General features: G+C 46.5%; 1 protein-coding gene across 2 annotated transcripts in view; it reads left to right on the top strand.

Moving 5' to 3' along the window:
• The window catches only part of KLHDC8B (kelch domain containing 8B), a 339,381-nt gene that overhangs the window by 219,567 nt on the left and 93,628 nt on the right, over positions 1-26,186 (top strand). The window contains exons 3-4 of one of the 2 annotated variants that reach the window (XM_063941083.1): positions 8,334-8,498; positions 16,885-17,109. In XM_063941083.1, the coding sequence (XP_063797153.1) occupies positions 8,334-8,498; positions 16,885-17,109 (390 nt within the window). The remainder of the gene's footprint in view (positions 1-8,333; positions 8,499-16,884; positions 17,110-26,186) is intronic. The other variant, XM_063941084.1, reaches the window with a different exon arrangement.

Here is a 26,186-nt window from a genome sequence, read left to right as displayed (position 1 = left end):
GAGATGAGTAAGAACGATACTCGTGGTTCCGGATGGGTCAAGAAGGACTTGGTACCCGGAACTTCAAGAGATGCTCACGGAAGAACCGTGGCCTCTACCTTTAAGAAAGGACCTGCTCCAGCAGGGGCCTTGTCTGTTCCAAGACTTACCGCGGCTGCGTTTGACGGCATGGCAGTTGAACGCCGGATCCTGAAAGGGCATTCCAGATGAAGTCATCCCTACCCTGGTCGAAGCCAGGAAGGATGTAACCGCAAAACATTTTCACCGCAATTGGCGAAAATATGTTGCGTGGTGTGAGGCCAAGAAGGTCCCTACAGAGGAATTCCAACTGGGTCGTTTCCTACATTTCCTGAAAACAGGACTGTCTATGGGCCTAAAATTAGGGTCCATTAAGGTTCAAATTTCGACCCTGTCGAATTTCTTCCAGAAAGAACTGGCTTCAGTGCCTGAAGTTCAGACGTTTGTAAGGGGGGTACTGCATATACAGCCTCCTTTTGTGCCCCCAGTGGCACCTTGGGATCTCAATGTTGTTTTGAGTTTCCTAAAGTCACATTGGTTTGATCCACTCACCACTGTGGACTTAAAATATTTCACATGGAAGGTGAAGATTCTATTAGCCCTGGCTTCAGCCAGGCGTGTGTCAGAATGGGCGGCTTTATCATATAAAAGCCCTTACTTAATTTTTCATTCTGACAGGGCAGAATTGAGGACTCGTCCTCAAATTCTCCTTAAGGTGTTTTCTGTTTTTCACATGAACCAACCTATTGTGGTACCTGCGGCTACTAGGGACTTGGAGGACTCCAAGTTACTTGACGTTGTCAGGGCCCTGAAAATATATGTTTCCAGGACGACTGGAGTCAGAAAATCTGACTCGCTGTTTAGCCTGTATGCACCCAACAAGATGGGTGCTCCTGCTTCTAAGCAGACGATTGCTCGCTGGATTTGTAGTACAATTCAGCTTGCACATTCTGTGGCAGGCTTGCCACAGCCAAAATCAGTAAAAGCCCATTCCACAAGGAAGTGGGCTCATCTTGGGCGACTGCCTGAGGGGTCTCGGCTTTACAACTTTGCTGAGCATTTACTTGGTCAGGGGCAAACACGTTTGCTAAATTCTACAAATTTGATACCCTGGCTGAGGAGGACATGGAGTCTCTCATTCGGTGCTGCAGGGTCATCCGCACTCTCCCGCCCGTTTGGGAGCTTTGGTATAATCCCCATGGTCCTGACGGAGTCCCCAGCATCCACTTAGGACGTTAGAGAAAATAAGATTTTACTTACCGATAAATCTATTTCTCGTAGTCCGTAGTGGATGCTGGGCGCCCATCCCAAGTGCGGATTGTCTGCAATACTTGTACATAGTTATTGTTACAAAAAAATCGGGTTGTTATTGTTGTGAGCCGTCTGTTCAGAGGCTCCTACGTTTGTCATACTGTTAACTGGGTTCAGATCACAAGTTGTACGGTGTGATTGGTGTGGCTGGTATGAGTCTTACCCGGGATTCAATATCCTTCCTTATTGTGTACGCTCGTCCGGGCACAGTATCCTAACTGAGGCTTGGAGGAGGGTCATAGGGGGAGGAGCCAGTGCACACCACCTGATCCTAAAGCTTTATTTTTGTGCCCTGTCTCCTGCGGAGCCGCTAATCCCCATGGTCCTGACGGAGTCCCCAGCATCCACTACGGACTACGAGAAATAGATTTATCGGTAAGTAAAATCTTATTTTTTTAGGACACTGGTGAGTCTTTTTCTGAGGTCTGTGTACATTTTCGGTATCGCCTGCCTAGAGAAATGGAACCTAGATGGTATTTGGTACCGGGGACACAGTACCTCCAACAAGTCTCTAGTTGCCTCTGCAGTAATGATGGATACCGGAACCACGTTTCTCACCGCCCAGGATGCCAAGGCCTCAGTTATCCGCTTTGCAGCAGGATGACTGCTGTGATATTTCATCTTCCTCGCAAAGGACTGTTGGACAGTCAATTGCTTGGTGGAAGTAGTAAAAGTGGTCTTACGAGTACGACTTCCCCTCTGGGATGACCATCGACTCCCAGCAGCAACAACAGCAGCGCCAGCAGCAGTAGGCGTTACACGCAAGGATGCATCGGAGGAATCCCAGGCAGGAGAGGACTCGTCATAATTGCCAGTGACATGGCCTGCAGGACTATTGGCATTCCTGGGGAAGGAGGAAATTGACACTGAGGGAGTTGGTGGGGTGGTTTGCGTGAGCTTGGTTACAAGAGGAAGGGATTTACTGGTCAGTGGACTGCTTCCGCTGTCGCCCAAAGTTTTTGAACTTGTCACTGACTTATGATGAATGCGCTGCAGGTGACGTATAAGGGAGGATGTTCCGAGGTGGTTAACGTCCTTACTCCTACTTATTACAGCTTGACAAAGGCAACACACGGCTTGACAAATGTTGTCCGCATTTCTGTTGAAATACTTCCACACCGAAGAGCTGATTTTTTTTGGTATTTTCACCAGGCATGTCAATGGCCCTATTCCTCCCACGGACAACAGGTGTCTCCCCGGGTGCCTGACTTAAACAAACCACCTCACCATCAGAATCCTCCTGGTCAATTTCCTCCCCAGCGCCAGCAACACCCATATCCTCCTCATCCTGGTGTACTTCAACACTGACATCTTCAATCTATCAGGAACTGGACTGCGGGTGCTCCTTCCAGCACTTGCAGGGGGCGTGCAAATGGTGGAAGGCGCATGCTCTTCACGTCCAGTGTTGGGAAGGTCAGGCATCGCAAACGACACAATTGGACTCTCCTTGTGGATTTGTGATTTCGAAGAACGCACAGTTCTTTGCTGTGCTTTTGCCAGCTTGAGTCTTTTCATTTTTCTAGCGAGAGGCTGAGTGCTTCCATCCTCATGTGAAGCTGAACCACTAGCCATGAACATAGGCCAGGGCCTCAGCCGTTCCTTGTCACTCCGTGTGGTAAATGGCATATTGGCAAGTTTACGCTTCTCCTCCGACATTTTTATTTTAGATTTTTGAGTCCTTTTTTTACTGATATTTGGTGTTTTGGATTTTACATGCTCTGTACTATGACATTGGGCATCGGCCTTGGCAGACGACGTTGCTGCCGGCATTTCATCGTCTCGGCCATGACTAGTGGCAGCAGCTTCAGCACGAGGTGGAAGTCGATCTTGATCTTTCCCTATTTTTGGAACCTCAACATTTTTGTTCTCCATATTTTAATAGGCACAACTAAAAGGCACCTCAGGTAAACAATGGAGATGGATGGATACTAGTATACTTATGGATTGACGAGCGACTGCCGACACAGAGGTAGCTACAGCCGTGGACTACCGTACTGCGTCTGCTGCTAATATAGACTGGATGATAATGAGATATAAAATATATATATATCACTACTGCAGCCGGACAGGTATATATTATATAATGACGGACCTGCTGGACACTGTCAGCTCAGCACTGCAGACTCCTAAAGTAAGCTACTAGTATCAAGAAGATAGAAAAAAAAAAAAAACACCACGGGTAGGTGGTATACAATTATGGATGGACGAGCGACTGCCGACACAGAGGTAGCTACAGCCGTGGACTACCGTACTGCGTCTGCTGCTAATATAGACTGGATGATAATGATATAAAAAATATATATATATATCACTACTGCAGCCTGACAGGTATATATTATATAATGACGGACCTGCTGGACACTGTCAGCTCAGCACTGCAGACTCCTAAAGTAAGCTACTAGTAGTATCAAGAAGATAGAAAAAAAAAAAACACCACAGGTAGGTGGTATACAATTATGGATGGACTAGCGACTGCCGACACAGAGGTAGCTACAGCCGTGGACCACCGTACTGCGTCTGCTGCTAATATAGACTGGATGATAATGAGATATAAAATATATATATATCACTACTGCAGCCGGACAGGTATATATTATATAATGACGGACCTGCTGGACACTGTCAGCTCAGCACTGCAGACTCCTAAAGTAAGCTACTAGTATCAAGAAGATAGAAAAAAAACAAAAAACACCACGGGTAGGTGGTATACAATTATGGATGGACGAGCGACTGCCGACACAGAGGTAGCTACAGCCGTGGACTACCGTACTGCGTCTGCTGCTAATATAGACTGGATGATAATGATATAAAAAATATATATATATATCACTACTGCAGCCGGACAGGTATATATTATATAATGACGGACCTGCTGGACACTGTCAGCTCAGCACTGCAGACTCCTAAAGTAAGCTACTAGTAGTATCAAGAAGATAGAAAAAAAAAAAACACCACAGGTAGGTGGTATACAATTATGGATGGACTAGCGACTGCCGACACAGAGGTAGCTACAGCCGTGGACTACCGTACTGCGTCTGCTGCTAATATAGACTGGATGATAATGATATGAAAAATATATATATATATCACTACTGCAGCCGGACAGGTATATATTATATAATGACGGACCTGCTGGACACTGTCAGCTCAGCACTGCAGACTCCTAAAGTAAGCTACTAGTATCAAGAAGATAGAAAAAAAAAAAAACACCACAGGTAGGTGGTATACAATTATGGATGGACGAGCGACTGCCGACACAGATGTAGCTACAGCCGTGGACTACCGTACTGCGTCTGCTGCAGTGCTAATATAGACTGGATGATAATGATATAAAAAATATATATATATCACTACTGCAGCCGGACAGGTATATATTATATAATGACGGACCTGCTGGACACTGTCAGCAGAATGCGTTTATAGAATAAAAACACCACACGACGAGTGTTTAACTTTTTCAGGCAGACAATCACAATATACTGGTGGTCAGTGGTCACTGGTCAGTCACACTGGCACTGGCACTCTGGCAGCAAAAGTGTGCACTGTTAAAATATGTACTCCTGCTATAACTGCTCCCCAGTCTCCCCCACAATTAAGCTGTGTGAGCAGTGAGCACTCAGCACAGTCAGATATACAGTATTACATAGATGATGCAGCACACTGAGGGCACACTGAGGCTGAGCACAGATATGGTATGTGACTGTGTCACACTGTGTATCGTTTTTTTTCAGGCAGAGAACGGATTAATTAAACTGGTGGTCACTGGTCACACTATCAGCAAGTAGTACTCCGTCCTAATATGCTCCCCAAAATTAGTAAATCAAGTGTCTCTACTCTCTACTACTCTCTAGTCTACTCTAAACGGAGAGGACGCCAGCCACGTCCTCTCCCTATCAATCTCAATGCACGTGTGAAAATGGCGGCGACGCGCGGCTCCTTATATAGAATCCGAGTCTCGCGATAGAATACGAGCCTCGCGAGAATCCGACAGCGGGATGATGACGTTCGGGCGCGCTCGGGTTAGCCGAGCAAGGCGGGAAGATCCGAGTCTGCCTCGGACCCGTGTAAAAAGCGTGAAGTTCGGGGGGGTTCGGTTTCCGAGAAACCGAACCCGCTCATCACTAGTCACAACCAGCCAGACCTTGACAGAAAGCGGCCATGACAGCACTAGGCAAAATTTGGAAGAACACAGGATTTCTAGAGTGGGGTTTCCAAATGCTTGATTTTAGTGGCCGACTTATAAAACAGCAGAGTTAGCATGTAACAAGCTGCAGTCTGCCTCATGCAAACTCCAGTGCCTGTAATATTTCAGACATATATAGGGACAGCTATCAAAGTGAGCCATTAGATGCAACAGCGGAGCCAGCCCACCAGCACTAAATGTTTTTTATTTACCGACGTGAGCACCACTCCATAATACAAGTCCCTTCCTCTGTCGAGAGTTGGAGCAACTCTGGGAGTCTGGGGAAGCAAAAGAAGAACGTATCGCTGGCCCTGGACATACGTGCACACATTGCTCCCCTAACACACTGGATACAATATATTATAAATGATAGATGACCTATAGCAGTTCTTCCTAAACTCAGGCATGGGGTTTCCGGGCAACTGGAACCCCCCCCCCCCTTCCTTGCCTATGAAAGCAACAGAAAATGTATAGGGCCTTTCTGGGTTTTATATAAACATGAATGTAAGGGCAGCGCCAATAGGTACTCAGTCTCTACGGCCTAAGGAAAACTAGTGTAACCTAAAAGAAACAGAATTGAAAACAGATCTGGTCTACATGTGACATTTCTGCTATGTAAAACTACTCCCTTTCTCTATATAAATTGGAGCAAAGCAATATAGAATTGTTAAAGGTAGTGTCAGTACTTAAGATGTAAGTGGTCAAACACCCTCTGACCCAAAGATGAAATCTGGGCTGCAATAGGCAAATAAAGGGATGACCCAATAAAAATGGATAATCGATAATCAAATGATTTTATTAACCAGATAATTGGCATCATATTACAACTCACTATTATCATGGATAAACAAAATGTAAAATAACAGATTTGTATCACTATGGTAGACAACAAAATAAAATACTACAAATAATTCTAAAACAATTTACAAGCGCAGTATCACAAGTTATAAATCAGGCATAAAAATAAAGTATAAAAGAAAAACGAAATTCTCACTTAAAACGTCAACGCGTTTCGCAGCACCTGGTCGCTTCCCCGGGCAGTGTTGTTGCAAAACGCGCTGCAGTTTTAAGTGAGAATTATTATTATTATTATTATTATTATTTTTTTTAAAGAAAAAGAAAATCCCTTTATTTGCCTATTACAGCCCAGATTTCATGTTTGGGTCAGAGGGTGTTTGACCACTTCTATCTTTAGTACTGACATTACTACCTTTAGCAGCCCTTGCTGGGTTTTACCCATATTGTACATTCTACCGGCTGCAAGGCAATAATGCCGTATATGTATACACATCAGAGAGACAGCAGACTACGGGAAGTAGTTACTAAGTTGCTGTCGATAGTGATTATGTTGAAAATATTATATCGACGGGGCAATGCTGGGATGGCAATACTGTAGTCTGTAGATACTAACCTCCTCCCTTACTGCCTAACCCCAGGGGTGTAGCAAGGGTGGCTTCAGTGGAGCCTGAGCTCCGGGCGCCAAAGAAGTTAGAGGGCACAGATGGGGCGCACACTGACTCAGAGACTAGGTGGTGAACAGGGCAGGTCAGTGGTGACAGCAAGAGACACTGACTCTTCCCACACTCTTTATATGTCTCACTGTCTGCTACTAGGTTTGCAGCCGGATTACTTTTATCCTGCTGCACCACTCTGCCCTCACTGCTGCAGCATCACTTTCTGCCTTGGCTGCTGCAGACCTCTCTCTGCCCTGGCTGCTACAGCACCTCTCTGCCCCAGCTGCTGCAACACCTCTCTCTGCCCCAGCTGCTGCAACACCTCTCTTTTCCCGAGCTGTTGCAGCACCCCTCTCTGCCCCAGCTGCTACAGAACCTCTCTCTACATTGATGTTGCAGCACCCCTCTCTGCCCCAGCTGCTACAGAACCTCTCTCTACATTGATGCTGCAGCACCTCTCTCTGTATTAGAAGCTGCAACGTAACATGTATAAACGGCTGTTCTGTGGTGTAACGTGTATAAGCATCTTCTCTACTGTGGTGTAACGTGAATAATGGAAACTACTGTGCAGTGTTATGTGAATTGGTACTATTCTGTGGTCACACCCCTTCCCGTTGAAACCACAACCCTGTTTTAAACTTGGGGGGCGGGGAACTTTCGCCCTGGGTTCACAAGGTCTAGAACTGGCCCTGTCACCAATTTAGAATTTTTCAATATTTTTTATTTTCAAATATAACATGCCTCCACACGTTGGTGAGGCCCCCAATTCAGTACAGGGGAGGGGGTGCCGAAAAAAACCCTTGCTCCTGGCACCATAGCACCTAGCTACACCTCTGCCTAACCCTAACCCCCCCTTCCCCACAGCCTACCCTAACCCCCCCTTCCCCACAGCCTATCCCTAACCCCCCCCTGTAGCCTAACCCTAACTTCACCCCCCCTCCGCACCCTAACCTCCCCCTTCCCCGCTGCCTATCCCTAACCTCCCCCCAAGACACAGCCTAACCCTAACTCCACAGCCTAACTGTCAGTCTCCTGAACCTGTCGGGATTCCGGCGTTGACATTCTGACAGGTGTTGGGATTCAGGCGTCGGTATTACGACTGCCAGCATATTAACCGCATCCTGTGCTGCCATCTTGTTGATGGTTTATTGGCCTGGCTGGTAAAAGTGGAAGATGTATAACAGAGAAAGGGACACTGGTACTTTCTTCACAAACCCTGCCAACCGTACTCCCAACCAAGCAGCGTGGATGTGTCCTGCCAATGTGTAGTAACCCTCTTCCATATCTGTGAGCACAGAGTGTATGCTTTCCTGCCCCAGACAGATGTGACGTCACCTGTATCTTCTCACAGTCTCATTCTCTTACAGAAGGGAAGATTTATGCACTTGGAGGAATGGGCGCAGACACCTCCCCTCAGGCCTTGGTCAGAGTATACGAACCTACGAGAGATACCTGGCAGCCGCTCCCCTCCATGCCCACCCCTCGTTACGGCGCCTCCACTTTCCTACGAGGAAACAGACTCTATGTCTTAGGTAAGTTGTGACACTTCTATTTCTTTAACAGGGTTGATTAATTATCTTCAAGACTTGTTCTATGTTAGCACAGTGTTACTAATATCATTTGCACTTATCAGTGGTTGTTTCCAAAGCAGCAATATCAAATATCACGTTCCATGACTTCTTAGTTTAATTACCCTTGTACAGCTCAGCATTGGGTATAAATGTATCAACAGAACAGGTTTTATCATGTCTTGAGCAACAACAAAATATATATTAAAAAAATAATCTGTCAAGATGATATAAAGGCTTTGTTGAAATACACAGAAGTAAGAAAACAATAAACAATGGTAGCTGACTGCATGGACGAATAGCTTCCTGTGCCCCACATAGTCGTTTGCTGCACCAGGGCCTAAGAATTCCTCTCAGGGGGCCCTGTCTGGGTCACCAAATAATGCTTTTTGGACAGTAGAAGGAGAATTCCCAAAGGATATTAGCTATAAAAATTTTGAAAATAATAACTGAAGATCTCGTACCGACTAATTATGAATGTGTCTGTTTTAAAAAAGGTAATAAAATAAATTTAATGGGGCCGATTTATAAATTAACGGGTTTTAGACAAAATAATTAGAATTTTTGATTGCTGCTTGTTGCGGAAATAAATGTTGCATCGCTTGGATGTAAGGGGCCCTACACACTAGCCGATCCGCCGCCGAGCTGCCCGATGGCGGATACGGCCGACGAGCGACCCGGCGGTGGGGGGGTAGTGACGGGGGGAGTGAAGTTTCTTCACTCCCCCCGTCACGTGGCTCCATTGAAGTGCAGGTAAATATGGATGAGATCGTCCATATTGACCTGCATGCACAGCCGACGTGGGACCAGCGATGAACGAGCGCGGGACCGCGCATCGTTCATCGCTGGAGCCTCCACACTGAAAGATATGAATGAGTTCTCGTTCATTTATGAACGAGATCGTTCATATCTTTCAAAAATCGGCCAGTGTGTAGGCCTATAATAGAAAACACAAGCAGGGATGGAGCCGTCTTTGCAGTGTGTAAAAGTACAGTGCTCACTAATGCGTGCAGCATCCATTCAGTGTCGGGAGAGGCGGGGGGCAGCCCAGCAGATGCCAGAGTGCTGGGATCACCTGCATCATGACAAAAAATTGGGCGTGTAACACTCGGTGACGCCCCCAAATGGCACAACAAAGGATGTGGCCTAGTGGACACAATGTCATCCCCCCCCCCCCCCCTTACCCAGCACTGTACTGCAGCTGTAATAAACGGCTGGGGGCACTCTGAGAGCGGGACCCAGGACACAAGGACCACTGCAATCAAGAAAATGGCCGCTCTGCGCCTGCCTTTGCAGCTTGGCTGCGGAGGCAGGGGGGCATCCACAAATCAGAGATGCAATTGAATTGTGATCGCTTCACTGCCGGCCGTTTGCATGCTGGGCGGCCCCTAGCATGCGGTCGCAGCCAGTTGCAATTTTGCAAAGCCTCTGTGATAAAAAAAATTAATAAATGAAAGATGATCGTTACACAAAAAATTAGTCTGGCACTCATTAAGTGACAGCAGCTTACAGGTATTAAAAACCATGCTATCAAGGTAGTAAAATGTTTTTGACTTTCAAGAAAAACTTTAGTTTTTTTCATCATTCTTATTTTTTTTTAAAACACTTTATTTGTACTTTTAAATGCAGCAAAAGTGACATTGAAACATCCAAGCAAAACAAAAAAAAACACAGACAGTTATGGTTTCAGTTTTTGCTATTGCAGCTTATGGGAGTTCAGTATAAACCCAAACGACTAAGCGCTTGATCAGAGAACACCTGATTTTCATGCTGCTGTTTCCAAGGGATACTCAGCCCTTACAAACCAGATATAGAAAAACAGGGAACAGCGTAAGGTGTAACAGCACAATAGTATTTTAGTTTTTAAAAAACAACACACAAGCACCAGCCGACATACAATAGCAAATCTAAAATTATATATATATATATATATATATATATATACATACATCCATTTTAAACAGCCATAATAACTTCCCCACAAAGAGGCAGTGATCCAGCAGGCTAGCATGTACAGCCTAAAAACAGGTTATCAGCATATAAAGCTAAAATGTCTTGTCTCAGGCTTAAATCTGGGCAGACAATTTATAACTGTATATATTAAAGCGCCGTATCCCACATAGGGTCTCACCGCCTTATAGTCCAACTGTACTTAGTACATGGGTCTCGCGACCGCCAGTGCTAATTCCATATTGCAGTCGTCTCCAGAGTCCACTTCAGATATGGGTAAATTGTAATGTACTTTTAGGCGGAAGCCAATCCAGCTGGTACTATGTTAAGAATCAAAACTTAACGCGTTTCTCCGCTTCCTATAAGTGTCAGTGGCTTCCTCAGAAGTACACAATTGAACAAACATCAATTATATCCGCTAATACTAATATTTCTACAAGCTTACTATTATTATTATTATTATTATTATTATTATTATTATTATTATTATTATATATGGTGCAACATGGGATCCGTAGCGCCCAATTACAGAGTAAACAAATAAGATGACAGTGACTTACAATTTAATACAATATAGAAGAAGTACAGGGTATATAAACACATGAAATATAGGCCCTCATTCCGAGTTGATCGGTCGCAAGGCGAATTTAGCAGAGTTACACACGCTAAGCCTACGCCTACTGGGAGTGTATCTTAGCTTCTTAAAATTGCGACCGAAGTATTCGCAATATTGCGATCACAAACTACTTAGCAGTTTTAGAGTAGCTCCACACTTACTCTGCCTGTGCGATCAGTTCAGTGCTTGTCGTTCCTGCTTTGACGTCACAAACACACCCAGCGTTCGCTCAGACACTCCCCCGTTTCTCCGGCCACTCCTGCGTTTTTTCCGGAAACGGTAGCGTTTTCATCCACACGCCCCTAAAACGCCGTGTTTCCGCCCAGTAACACCCATTTCCTGTCAATCACACTACGATCGCCGGAGCGATGAAAAAGCCGTGAGTAAAAATACTATCTTCATTGTTAAATTACTTGGCGCAGTCGCAGTGCGAATATTGCGCATGCGTACTAAGCGGATTTTCATTGCGATGCGATGAAAAATACCGAGCGATCAACTCGGAATGAGGGCCATAGTTAAAGGAATGACTCTATATAACGCAGTTTTATTTCCAGATAATTGCAAAAGCAGTTTATACATATGTATATCTTTTAATATATATATATATATATATATATATATATATATATAAAGAACAAAACGGGCGGCACTCAGAGTCTTACTCTCAATGAAAGAAGTGCAGTGACTTTATTGTCATCATGGACATGATGTCCATGATGACAATAAAGTCACTGCACTTCTTTCATTGAGAGTAAGACTCTGAGTGCCGCCCGTTTTGTTCTTTCTATTGCTGGGCTGCAACCCTGGGGGAAGGCACCGTGAGCATCATTCTATGGTTTGAGGGACCAGCGAGTGCCGGGTCGATTCGGCATCATATATATATATATATATATATATTAGATTTGCTATTGTGTTCCAGCCGGTGCTTGTGTGTTGTTGTTGTTTTAAATGATGGGGCTTCAGCCCAGTATATAATTATGTATTCATCAAAGAGCTCTACACAGGTACCAGTGGGTCTAATGACTTCAGAGAGTTAAACTGCAGCGCTGACAGCTGGGATCTATATACCTAGGCGAGATGCATAACTGCTCTCTGTCATAAGCTCAGGCACAAGGCTACATCACTTCACTACAGTCCCGGCTTAATTGCTGTCTGCTTCCAATTTCTCCTTCATCTCACCATGCAACAAATACCCATTTTACCACCTCGTCCCATAGAGGATTCCGGGCCAGGCAGCAAAGCTCCATCCAATTAAAGTGTAAAAGGTTCAAGTCAAATCGAAGCAGTCTCCTAGGTAAACATGATAAATTGCTAGCATCAGCGACCCAGAGATTTTCTTTAGGGAACAGAGGCTGAGAAATAGCTGAGACTACAGAGGCCTCATCCATGTTTATGGAATAGCTGGAATAGAAGATTTTATCTTTCTGGAGCCTGGCCGCTGTGAGAGCTTAGCGGAGGACAGAGAGAGCTTGGAGGAAGAACGTGATATTGTGGACTTATAAGGAACTGTTGCAGGAGACTCAGAGCTATATTATATATTTGTTTATGTGTTTGCACCTGTTTATGTATAAGTAACACGCTAATAGATGGAAGTACACCGGAATGAGTATCTGGGTGCACCAGCGCAGAACTAAGGTGCACTGGCATATGCGTAGAGTGCGCTTTGTAAATTAGGGCTTCTGATAACACTGCACGTATATGGGGTTCATACATCATACATAGTAGCCTGCTCTCTCGAAACATCCGGGAGGCTCCCAATTTTGGAGTACTTATGTGTCCACTTACAACTCTGCTCCATGCGCTACAAGTCGCGTTACACATAACACGTGAGTGCCGCGTGTTTTGGTAGCGTCGAGCATCTTTTTTTGTGTGTCTTTTACCGCAAAAACGCACCTTAGACGCACTGTAATGCAATACGATGAACGAGCAGCTTATGCTGATTAAAGTGATATGCAGCATGGCTATATTCTGTGTGTGACTGCAACTGTATTTGCATACTAAAAGCCATGCTACAGTGTTTTCCTGGAAAACACTGTAACGTTTCATTTCGGATGCAGGTAGAGCCGCTATTACACACAGAATACAGGCATGCTGCATATCATTTTAATCAGCAGAAGCTGCTTGTGCGTACTATTGCATTACAGTGCGTCTAAAGCACATTATCGTGGCAAAAGACGCAAAAAAGACGCTCTGCGCTTCCGAGCCCCGCCACGGCATAGCACGACTTAAAGGATTGTTTAGCATGACTGCAGCAAGGATTTAAAAGGCACATCTGTAGGTGTCCCTCCTACCTCCCACCCACTTTCAAGTGAAGTGGACAGGCACGGAAGCATAATGCAGCATTTCGCAGATTCATGGGAAGGGGGTGTGGCCAATAGGATTTAATTCTATGACAGCTGACGTTAAACCATCTCCACGTTCACTGGCACCAGCCCTGAGTGAAGAAATAAAATGTTGTGTTCATGCTTGCCAACATTTTATTTCTTCCCTTTGGACATAAAGTTTGATATATATATATATATATATATATATATATTTTTTTTTTTTAATTTTTTTTATTTTTTTTATTAAAACATGCATTTCCTTAGTGCACACGGTGCAATCATGCATCTGTGTACAGATTACGTGGCATTTTACACTGACGGCTACTTACAATTAGAGAGGCAGAACTGGGGAGGGAAGGGGCAGGTGAGTTACACAGTATTAAGGACAAGGTCATATAATCGCAGCTGAGGTAACAAGGCCTGAATGCTTCCGTTTTATACACCCGTCAGGTGTCAGAAGACGTGTCTCTTGCAGGTGCTAGAAGGCTGGTGCTACAGAATGAAACGACGATGATGATGACATCCAGTAGCGGATCTTGCCAAGGGCAAGCAGGACTTTTGCCCGGGGCGCCGCCTTCCGGAGGGCGCCATCCGGAGGGCGCCGCACCATGGCAAGATCCGCCACTGTGCCCCCCGCTGTGCCCCCCGCTTTGAAGGGAACCAGACGCGTAGCGTCTAGCTTCCCTTCATGGAGAGGACCTTTGTTGTGCTTCTAATTGGAGTATTACTATTATTATTACATATTATTTATAGGGCGCCACAAGTGTTTCGCAGCACCGTACAAAGGACAGTTCAGGGAGACAAACTTAGCATTACAGTAAATAAATAACAAAAATAGAGTACAGGTAACCAAGAGCACCACAATTCTCATACATAATACAGCTAAGATGTAAGTAGTGAGGGAGTAATCACTGTACTACTTGGGGCTGGCGGCCAAAGATAGAGATGAGCCTTTACCAGCAGGAGAAAATGCGGGTAAAGATGGTCGCTGAGTAGGGGAGAGCTGCGAGTGAAAGTGTCGAGAAGAGGGCTTTGACAACAAGAGGAAAGAGGGCCCTGCTCTGAAGAGCTAACAATCTAGTGGGGAGGGGCGACAGACACATGTCATGAGGTGCAAGCAAGTGGGAGGTAGCCTGATGGCAGTATGTAAGCAAAGCAGAGATGTTCAAGGCATGAGGCGGGGGGATGGAGGAGCAGCTTTAGGACTAGGTTATGCATCGGGAGGGTACGCTTTGATGAATAGGTTGGTTTTCAGTGCTCGTTTAAACTTAGTACAGGAGATAAGAAGATTCCCATTTAATTTTTCTTTTAATATATTTGTATGGTAAATGTGACTTGTGCCTTTATAGTAATACTGTCTCAAGACATTATTCTCTCTTGTGTCGTCCGACTGGTGATCCATGAGTATTCCAGCAATCAGGGTACTAATAATTGTATTGCAGAATTAGCCATATACACCCTTATTGGGAAATAATAATTACAAAACATTTTTTTACAGTCGTTGTCTTGCACTTCACTAATGTAATTTATGTTTAGATTAATGTGTTCATGGCGTAATCTCTGTGAGATTTAGGTGCTCGATATCAGAACACTGAAGTAAGCATTCAGTTTGAACTTTGAGGTCACGTTAATTGCAAGTATAACCTGCTGTAAGTAATTGGTCATCCCTCACTGCACTATTGAACATCTATATCTCAGAGCACTGGGACGTGGAGCAGCTCAGCCAAGCCTCCATATGGCTCAGCCACTGACTGCCGACCTGGAACCGATCTAGACATTTTTAGTTAGGACTCGGAGGGACACTTTATCAATTATTATAGACTCCCTTACCCTGACTCCTTCTACTTTTTAGTCTATACTCTTAAAATACAAATACAAATCAAAGAAAAATAACATACAAGTGTAAATAATTTTCTGGATTAAAATACCCAACCAACCTGCATGGGATTCAAACTCCAGACCACATGTACTGTAGTCGGACAATTTATCAATTATTATAGACTCCCTTATCCTGACTCCTCCTACTTTTTAGACTATACTCTTAAAATACAAATACAAGTCAAATGAAAATAACATACAAGTGTAAATCATTCTCTGGATTAAAATACCCAACCATCCTGCAGGGGATTCAAACTCCAGACCACATGTAGTGTAGTCAGACAATAAGCAAGAGAGTTATCTGTAATTATGTAGTAGCACTTACACAATGGCAATGACAACCTTCAATGACTATCCCAGGCAGGAGCAACGATGACGTCTTAGGGACCCAGCACAGATCTCTTCTACGCAGGCAGGGCGGTCAGGGAGATAAAGAGAGGGCGGTTCTGGGCTGCATCTGAGCCACAATATCAGCTCAGCGTGGCCCGAGCCAGGGATTCAGTCGGTGGTTGGGGCGCGGATCAGGTCTATGCCGCTATGGTGCTTGTGCACTGAGCCGTCCCTGCACAGGGGATGCGGTCATTAGGTCGACAACACTTAGGTCGACACGGTCACTAGGTCGACATTACTAGGTCAACATGGAAAAAGGTCGACGTGCATTTTTTAAAAAAAAATTCTATTTTTTTTATACTTTACGATCCACGTGGACTACGATTGGGAATAGTAACCAGTGCCAAGCGCAGCGGTAGCGGAGTGAGGCACCTTGCCCGAAGCATGGTGAGCAAAACGGGCCATGCGAGGGGACACGGTGCACTAATTGGGGTTTCCCGTCACTTTACGAAGACAACACCAAAAAAAGGTAAAAAAACTCTAATGACTGTCAACCTAAGTGTGGTGGACCTAATGATCATACCCTTGCACGGAGCGGTGACTACTTATGATGTCAGTTTGACTTATCATATAGCCACCAGCTGCAGGTCCCATAATAAGGGCTTCTGAACGACACTGGATAGGGATGGCCATCGAGCATTGATGATTCAAAATCAACGATGGTCTGTGGTTGTCGATGTTGAATACTTTTACCTTTGATGGTGGGGCAAGGAGTGGGTCAGCTGTGATGATGACAAATGTACCCTCTTTGCAGCGCACAGCACCACTTTACCATGCAGCGCATAGTGATTTACAGTGGGGTTATTTATTCATTTTTTGAGGAGACATGTCCACACCTCCTGGATTTGGCATTGCCTACCTCAGTACCCTGGCCCTGTTAATCTCTCAACGGCCCTGACAATAAATACCAAAAGGTCTAAGTACTAGGACACATTTGGAGGAAAAAGTGACGTATTCCCACTCTTTCATCCATATTAGTCACCTCTCTGTCCCTCTGCGCAGTTGAGGAGATTGACCAGAGGAGATTTATCATTATTCATGTGTCCCGTGCTCCACAAAATCCTTTCTGTACATTAGTAGGTTGCTAAACATATTGCCACGTATTGCTGAGATGGGAAGCATGGATTGCTAACCTCAGTTTACATCTGCAAATGATTGATTGGGATCTAACATATGTCTCTTGTCTTGGCAGGGGGCAGGCAGGGTAAGCTTCCGGTGACAGCCTTCGAAGCCTTGGACCTAGAGGTAAAGAGCTGGACTCGATATCCAGGCATCCCAAGTCGGCGTGCCTTTGCCAGCTGCACCATGACGGAGACCTCGTTCTTCAGTCTTGGTGGCTTACAGCAGCCCGGACCCCATAACTTCTACTCCCGGCCGCACTTTGTGAACACTGTAGAGATGTTTGACTCTGAGCAAGGTGAGTACCACTGTGCCTTCTAGTCCCCTCTAAATGTTGTCAGAAATGGTCTTGAGTGAAGGACTCAATTGCTCCAACAACGAATACATAGATGGCAGGGTAATTTTACAGTTTATACACAGAAAGGAAAGGTCGCACAAATCGTTTCTATTTCTTCTAACCAACCCCCTTAAATATTTATAATTTTATTCATGTGAATTGTCTTCACTGGGGGGTGCTACCACAGGCAAGATAGGGTAATATGTATACAAAAGAGAAAAAACAGTTGTGGTGCATCACAAAAAGGCAACTCTGTTTTTTTCTCTTTTGTATACATAATTTTACAGTTTGCAGAATGTGTCACAAGATTCACTCACTGTGGGGGAGATGTATCAAACCTTGGAGAGAGATAAAGTGGAGAGAGCTGAAGTACCAACCAATCAGCTCCTCACCAGTGGCATATCTCTAATGGGTGCACCCTGCCACCATGTTCATGAATACTGACGGAAGTCCCACGTCGGCAGTTGCAGCTCTGCAGAAATCACTGAGAAAATGGAGCGGTGGCCATTTTCCCGGAGATCTGGACATATGTACGTAGACTCTGGCACAGCGACTGCCTCTACTCCGTGCACCATCAGCTAAAGAGCAGGGGGGACCACACCGAGACTGCACAATGGCCTCCTCCTCTCTTAATCCCCCTCCCCCCATTGCTATCATTTTTTTCCAAACACGGCCTTGAAGCTGATTGGCTGGTACAGTATCTCTCTCCACTTTATCTCTATCAAGCTTTAATACATCTCCCCTTTATTTTTCGCCGAGCTGCCATACTTGTTCCTGTCTGAACATGAAAGGACCTCTAGAGGCCACCCACACTTTAGAGTTAGCTGCGGATAGCTGTGGCGACACGATTATATGCCGGTACCTTAGTTAGCATTCTGCACTAAGACCGCCTCCGACATTGTGGATAGAATAGATGTCTCCGCTCTCTCGTCCCTGACCCTTGTCTGCTCTCTACTGTAATAACGACACTTTCAGCACAGATATTTGATGTCGCAGTAAGCAGACAGTTGTCTTGACCTGCCAGCAGCTCCTAGAGGGACTGCTTAAGCGACGGAGTGACAAAGTGAGCCGACAAGAGTCATTTATTTTTTTGACGTTCTGAAACACCAGGGAGTAGATAGCTAAAAAGTGTATTTTTACTTAGATTTAATTTTCTATGAACGGATGATAAACTATATAGAAATAATGCTTGAGGCCACTAGATTGAGGCGGCTTACTATAACCCAATGCTACATTGTCCGTGCTGCTGAACTGAAGGCTTAAAATAATGAGTCCCAAGACAGATGCATTTACAGTGCTCGAGTCTTAGAAACTGCCTTCAGCTCGGACCAGTCGTTGGCAGGAGGATTCTCGTGGGAATGGGTGCGTTGCTTTGATTTATGAGTTCATGGATCAACATGTCTAATGTAAAAAGAGCATGATTCCTGTATAATGCATTAAAGCATCTGCGCCCGCACACAACTTGAGTATAGTAAGAGAACACATGTAAGTTTTGTGTGAACTGTGTAGAATTAATGTAATTGGGTAGCTTACGGTAGCTTCTGAAGGTTATGTTGGTGGAATTTGATAAGTTAGCCTAAAGAGGTACATTTTCAGGGAACGCTTGAAGGTTTGGAGACTAGAAGAAGTCTACATAAAGCAGTTGCAAGTCTTGGAGTTAATGATGATCTTCGTATTATTTTCCCCAGAAGCATTTATACAATAGGTTTAAAGTTGCATTTGATTATTTTTATTTTATTTGTCAATACAATTTAGAGTTTTCAGAGAGCCTAGCTCTTTCAATTACTGCCACAGTGTTTTTCAGGGTTTTATTTTTAGAAATTTTGTTTTTTTTCCCCCTTTTGTTTAATCTTTTTTAATGCTGCAAAAATTTCTGCAGATGATAATTATCAAGAATGCTGCTGCGTGCGTAATGTGCATGTTTACTGACTGGGGTTACATAGAATTTCAGCACCCAATCTTGGGCCTAATTCTGAGTTGATCGCAGCAGCAAGTTTGTTAGCAGTTGGGCAAAACCATGTGCAATGCGGGGGGGGGGCAGATATAACATTAGCAGAGAGAGTTAGATTTGGGTGGGTTATTTTGTTTCTGTGCAGGGTAAATACTGGCTGCTTTATTTTTACACTGCAATTTAGATTTCAGTTTGAACACACCCCACCCAAATCTAACTCTCTCTGCACATGTTATATCTGCCTCCCCTGCAGTGCACATGGTTTTGCCCAACTGCTAACAAAATTCCTGCTGCGATCAACTTGGAATTACCCCCCTTGTCCTCACCTTTCACACAGTTTAAAGATTGTCTGAATCCCCCTCAAACAGTTTTCTCACAGCCATCAGGGCCGAAACTAGGATTTCCGTCACCCGGGGCTAGCCTGTAATTTGCTCATCCCCACCCCCTCCAGCACCCCCCATAAAAAGAAGCAAACACACCCTATCAGGCTAAAATAGATTATCATAAATTTCGAAAATTAGAGGGGATACTTTTGGACAATATTCCCCTATGTGCCCCAAATGCCCTATTTGTCACATGCCTCCCCCTCAGCAGTGTGTTCCACTACATGCCCCCGTGTGCACTATATCACTGCACTACATTCCCATATCCACTGCACTACATCACTATTCTACATCCCCTACACGCTGAACTACACCACTACACTACAGCGTGTCCTCTCAATGTGATGTAGCCGGCAGCTTGATATCGGTTGGTGCTGGGCAGGCAGCCGGGATCATAGCCTGCTGAAAAACACAGCACCAGCAGCTCGCTTCTATAGCTTGTACGGTGCACCGCGCGCTAGTCGCAGCACTGCATGGCAAAGAAGAGAGTTTAAGACAGGAGCCGGCATAGGAGAGATCCCAGGTACTGGGGCTCACCCGCACAGTGTCGGAGCCAGCTGTGGACGGACAGGTGGGTCAGAGACACTGCCCCGGGAGCCGTCTGCTGTCTCACTGGAGCAGCACAGCACTGTTGGTAAAAAAAAAAAAAAAACACACCAAAAAACCCTGTTCCTCTGTAATTCCTCGGCATCCCCACAAATCCTGCACACGGGGCACATGCCCCCTTAGCACCCCCCTAGTTGCGGCCCTGCAGTCATTAACACCTAAACGTTAATGCTGTTCATATAGGGGCTAATTTATTGTTGTGTGGAATTTCACTACCTTAAGGAAGCGGCTGTACAATTCTGTGTGTTTTAAATTTTAATTCTGTAGGAGAGAGGCGCCGTCTGTTTTCATTTGCGAGATCTGAGTACTGCGTCTCAGTTCGCAGTCTTGCGACCATCGGTTGTGATTTGCAGTGGTTTTAGGCACTGCTCAACCTGCGCAAGCTGAAACTTACTCAGGCTGGTCGTCAGCAGAGTATATTAACACTTTTCATTTGGAGGACGCTCACTTGTGATATGGGGGAGTCAATTTTCCCTAGGTATCAATTTTGGTTTGTACAAAAATATTTGAGGAATAGCCTCTGAAAACACCCATCTTTGTGGGGTACCCGCATATATTAAGGATCCCCAGGTTTTAAGAGTGAGGGGTAACAGCAGATCGGGGGGAAATATAATAGGGTCCAAGTTTGCGTAGATCCGGCCATTCAGCCAAGATTGTCCATATTTTTAAAGCGGAAATCATTTACAAAGCAAAGCCAGGTTGTTTTTGCCGCTTTAAAAATACGGGCAATCTCGACTGAAATCCTGGACCTCCACAAACTCAGACCCTATTACATTTTTCCGGATATCTCCAATATCTGTCGCAGTCCCTTTATTTCCTACTGCAAAGCAGCCCCCCCCCCCCCCCCCCATAGGTTTCTACTACCAGCTCTTCGTTGGGATGAATTTGCATGAACTTTATAATTTTCATGTTACAAATTTAGGAGATATTGGGGGTCATTCCGAGTTGATCGCACGTAGCAACTTTTTGCTGCTCGTGCGATCAACTAGACGCCGCCTATGGGGGAGTGTATTTTAGCATAGCAAGGCTGCGATCACTTGTGCAGACCCGCTATGCTAAAAAAGTTTTGTGCAGAACAAGACCAGCCCTGCAGCTACTTACCCAGTGCGATGGATCCAGCGATGAAGGTCCCGGAATTGACGTTAGACATCTGCCCTCCAAACGCCTGGACACGCCTGCGTTCGGATCTCCACGCCCGGAAAACGGTGAGTTGACGGCCCGGAACGCCTTCCTCCTGTTAATCTTCTTGCGGTCGCTGCTGCGACTGCTTTCTTCGTGCGCAGTTCCGACCCGTTCGCACCACTGCGATGAACCGTAGCGTGCAAACGTGTCGGAATGACCCCCATTATCATATCATTCCGCATTTAAAATTTGGGATATGAAACATCGTCCCCCCCCCAGACGTGATTCCACATTTAAAAACAGGGCATAACCTCCTGCCACACATTTACAAGTGAAATATGATGCTTTCCTGTTATAATAAGCCTCAGTCCAGAAGACACGTAATCACTGTAGCCTCCATACAGAGCGGTTATTTGCAATTCACACACCGCATGCAATTTTGGTCTCTGAATTTATCATGGACTATGAATAAATGTGCTTTGAAGGTTCCTATTTTGTTTGATGAGCGCACAGCCCGCTGTATTATGTGTAAATCCACTGCGTTACACCCCCTTGCTAATTGGCAGGAATGACACCTGTTGATAAACCTTCATTTATCTTTTTATCCCAGAGGGAGAATTGCAGATCAGACATGTTGGCCTCCCAGAGACACAGATGCTTTAAGCTAATTACCTGACCAGTCGTCCCCTTTGAAATGTTTCACTGATTTCCTCCTCCCTGGACTGTTCCTTGCCACACTCCAAGAGTGATTAACGTGTCTCAAGAAATCTTTTATAGACAGACATATTTTGCTAATAATTCTCTAATTGGAACTTTCTGCAGCGGGGTACACTGGGATTCCAAAGGGAATACATCGGGGTGTAGAGTTGGATCTTGATCCGAGGCACCAACAGGCTAAAGCTTTGACTGTTCCCAGCATGCATTGCACCGCCTCCTCTATAACCCCGCCTCCAGGCACTGGAGCTCAGTTTGTGAGTTGGTGCCTGCAGAGCAGGTCACTAACAGGTGGGGCTGCGCTAGGCAGCCCTGAAAAGAGCTTTTTAAGAAGACTTCAAGGGCTGCAGCACTATTTATGTCAGTCTGGCATTCTCTGCTACGGCTCCATCACCTCCCCGGCAGCGCTGCATACTCCCGTGGCTGGGTTCCGTGTAAGTGCATCAAAGGCGCTCCGGTCATCAGGCACACCACCGCTGACGCTCTCCAGGATCGCATGGCTGCACATCAGGGAGGAGGTAAGAGGCTCCCCCAGGTGGGACCTGCCGGTAAATCGCGGTTCCGGGAGAGGGACCACACCGCTGGCGTGGACACTGTACTGCACAGGGACCCCACTATATCCACCAGTTCAAGGGAGCACAGGTCGGATTTACTAAAAATCCATTTTATATAGACTCCACAGTACCTGGTGGTGAGGACCAGCATAGGGGATAAGGCGCTGACCTGTAGCCTCTCCCCCAGCTCTGGGCGCCATCTACTGCTGGTGTTCCCGCCCTGGAGCTGCATTTCACTCACCCTCACTCCCTGACAGAGATTTTGGCGCCATCTTCACTTCACTACTAGCTGGGCTGATCTCCGGGACTCTAAGGCTCTGTCTCCTCTGTAAAGCCACCTGTCTCATCTGCCCTGTGCATTTACAGGCACTTCAGTATTCTACATGTCATTTTAGACAGTGTTAGTTAAGAACAAGTGTACTGCTATCTGAATATTTAGTACAAGTATTCTGTGATATACATCCAGTATCTACTGTGCATTGTTATAGCTCTATTCATACATATTATATGTCATTTTACTAGTCCAGTGCAGTTTTATTGTTTATATGTAATAACTTCTGCATTGTACATGTGACTGAGCGTGCCTGTAGCTGTTGTGTGGATTTATTCTCCGGTATCACTATATTCTGTACCCTGAGGGGCTAGGAGCACCAGGGTCCCATATCTCCATACCCTCCAACTGTACCTTTTTAATAGGTACAGTACCTTTTTTTTATGGTCTGTACCTATTTTTGGCTCTCCAAACTTCCATTGAAAGTATAGGAAAAGGGGTGTGGCCACGCCCCCTTTACCCGTGGCCATACCCCTTTTTCTAATTTGTACCGATTTTTGTGTGTAAAATGTTGGAGATTATGTATCTCCTATATATTAGCCCAGATCTGTGACTTTGTGCCTCATTTGCTAACGCTGGGCGGAGTCACAACACTGGGCGGAGTTAGTCAAATGAGTCACAGATCTGGGCAAATCTATAGGAGACTAGGAGCAGAAGCAGATGGTATGGGCATGGCACAGGCAGGAGTGCATACCTCCCAGCTTTCTTCAGGCAGACAGGGGTACATACCTCCCAGCTTTTTTCAGGCAGACAGGGGTGCATACCTCCCAGCTTTTTTCAGGCAGACAGGGGTGCATACCTCCCAGCTTTTTTCAGGCAGACAGGGGTGCATACCTCCCAGCTTTTTTCAGGCAGACAGGGGTACATACCTCCCAGCTTTTTTCAGGCAGACAGGGGTGCATACCTCCCAGCTTTTTTCAGGCAGACAGGGGTGCATACCTCCCAACTTTCTTCAGGCAGACAGGGGTGCATACCTCCCAGCTTTTTTCAGGCAGACAGGGGTGCATACCTCCAAGCTTTCTTCAGGCAGACAGGGGTGCATACCTCCCAGCTTTCTTCAGGCAGACAGGGGTACATACCTCCCAGCTTTTTTCAGGCAGACAGGGGTGCATACCTCCCAACTTTCTTCAGGCAGACAGGGGTGCATACCTCCAAGCTTTCTTCAGGCAGACAGGGGTGCATACCTCCCAGCTTTCTTCAGGCAGACAGGGGTGCATACCTCCCAGCTTTCTTCAGGCAGACAGGGGTGCATACCTCCAAGCTTTCTTCAGGCAGACAGGGGTACATACCTCCCAGCTTTCTTCAGGCAGACAGGGGTGCATACCTCCCAGCTTTCTTCAGGCAGACAGGGGTGCATACCTCCCAGCTTTCTTCAGGCAGAAGGAGGGTCACACGCGCACCAAAAAGGGGGTGTGGCCAACAAATGGGTGCCTGGCTTCACGGGAGGACCCGCAATCGCGAGCCACGCCCCCGTTTTCGTCAGTGAGGGGGCATGCCCAGCGCTCTGTGAGCTGCTGGCATGCCCCCAGGGGCGGATTATGAGCCAAGGGGGCCATATCTCATTGCTGTGCCCATACCTCCCAACTGTCCCGATTTTCGTGGGACAGTCCCGTTTTTTGGGGACTGTCCCACCCGCGGGCCACAGTGTCCCGCGGTGGGGGGGCAGTTGGGAGGCTGTCACTTGCTGCTCTGCTTAGCAGAGCAGCGGTGAATAGACGCTGTGCGCATACGCACAGCGTCTATTCACTGGAGTCAGAGGGAGAAGGGACTTGCCAGCGGCTCACAGAGCGCTGGACATGCCACCTCAGTGACAAAAACGGGGCCGTGGCTCGCAATCGCGGGTCCTCCCACGAAGCCACGCCCCTTTTCCATAGGCCACACCCCTTTCGGGAGCAGTGTGTCCCGCTTCAAGACAGCTCAAAGTTGGGAGGTATGCTGTGCCTGCTACGGGTTCGGGGGTGTGGCCTAATCGTGGGACGATTATGCCCTCTTATGCAAATTCCGGGAATTGTTTTGTTTTTTTAAAAATGGGATTTTGGCCCCTCAGCTAGGGCTAAATCCAGAGGAGGTGGTCGCTCCCCCCTACACACCCGCACAGGCAGAAGAAAGCAGGGAGGCCTCCCTGCAACACCACAGACCTGCCAACACGCAGCAGCGTGTGCTGACTGTAGCACAATGCTGCTGCTGTTGCTGGCAGGATGGGGGAGCTTCAGAGCTGGAACAGAGCTACTCCAGCCGGGGGGCCCCCCTAAAACTGTGGGGCCTGCGGTACGTACCCCCTGGGGCCCCCCTTAATCCGGCTCTGCTGCCAGGCCCCCCCTTAATCCGTACCCCCTGATGCCCCCTCTCCCTCCACTAAATAGACGCTGTGCGAGTACAGGAGCTTCCCAACTGGCGCCCATCACCGCGGGACACTGCGGCCCGCGGGTGGGACAGCGGGACAGACCCAAAAAAATGGGACTGTCCCGCGAAAATCGGGACAGTTGGGAGGTATTGTAGTGTGTGAGGGGGTATGCCGTACAGACAGATGGGCACCGGCTCACTGTGTGCTTGACCCCCCACACAGAGGCGGAACTACCGCTAGTGCAACCAGTGCGTTGCACTGGGGCCCGCCACTGTCCAGGGGCCCAAAGCATGTAATGAGTCAAACTGACTCATTACATGCCGCTGTGTGCTGCGGGCAACCGCTGCCCGCAGCACACAGCCGCCCGGATAGGAGAGGAGTGCAGCGGACATGGGGGGAAGGAGGAGGATGGAGGTGGAGGAGGGAGCCGCAGCAGCGCTGGGTTATAGGTTGAGACGCTGCTGCTGCTGTCCTTCTCACTGGCGCACGCATACCCAGAAACCCCCCCTGATTAACTTAAAAGTTTTTTTTTCTGATCGCGGGTCACGATCGTAGCTTCGCCCACTCACTGCATTAGGCTCCGCCCACTCATGGCATTTTACCCGCGATTCGGGGGCCTGTGGGGAGGGGATGTCATCATTCCAGGCAGGATCCCTAGTGCTGGAGAGAAGATTCAACGGGCTTCCTAGCCCTGCCAATAAGAGCCATAAAAGCAGGTGAATTAATCCATCAAAGTGTACACTGTGGTTGCTAACTTTTGTGTGTGTGTGTGTGAGTGTGTGTGTGTGTGTGGAGGGGGTAAAATAGGTCTGTGCATTATGGTATAGGTCAGTTATACACCCAGAATATGCACATGTGCACAGATGTTCATTATGCACAAATCTGCCTATTTGTCCGAGAACTTGTCACATGGGCCCTGAAACGTTGGTTATTTCATAACACCTCAATATACGATCGATTATTTGCAGGGGGCGCGTGTTGTGGCTGGGGGGGGGGTCATATATAAAAATACATTTTGGCGCTCCCCCCACGA

This window comes from Pseudophryne corroboree, chromosome 9, assembly GCF_028390025.1.
Source record: "Pseudophryne corroboree isolate aPseCor3 chromosome 9, aPseCor3.hap2, whole genome shotgun sequence".
NCBI lineage: Eukaryota > Metazoa > Chordata > Amphibia > Anura > Myobatrachidae > Pseudophryne > Pseudophryne corroboree.
This window is presented reverse-complemented; position numbering and strand designations above follow the sequence as displayed.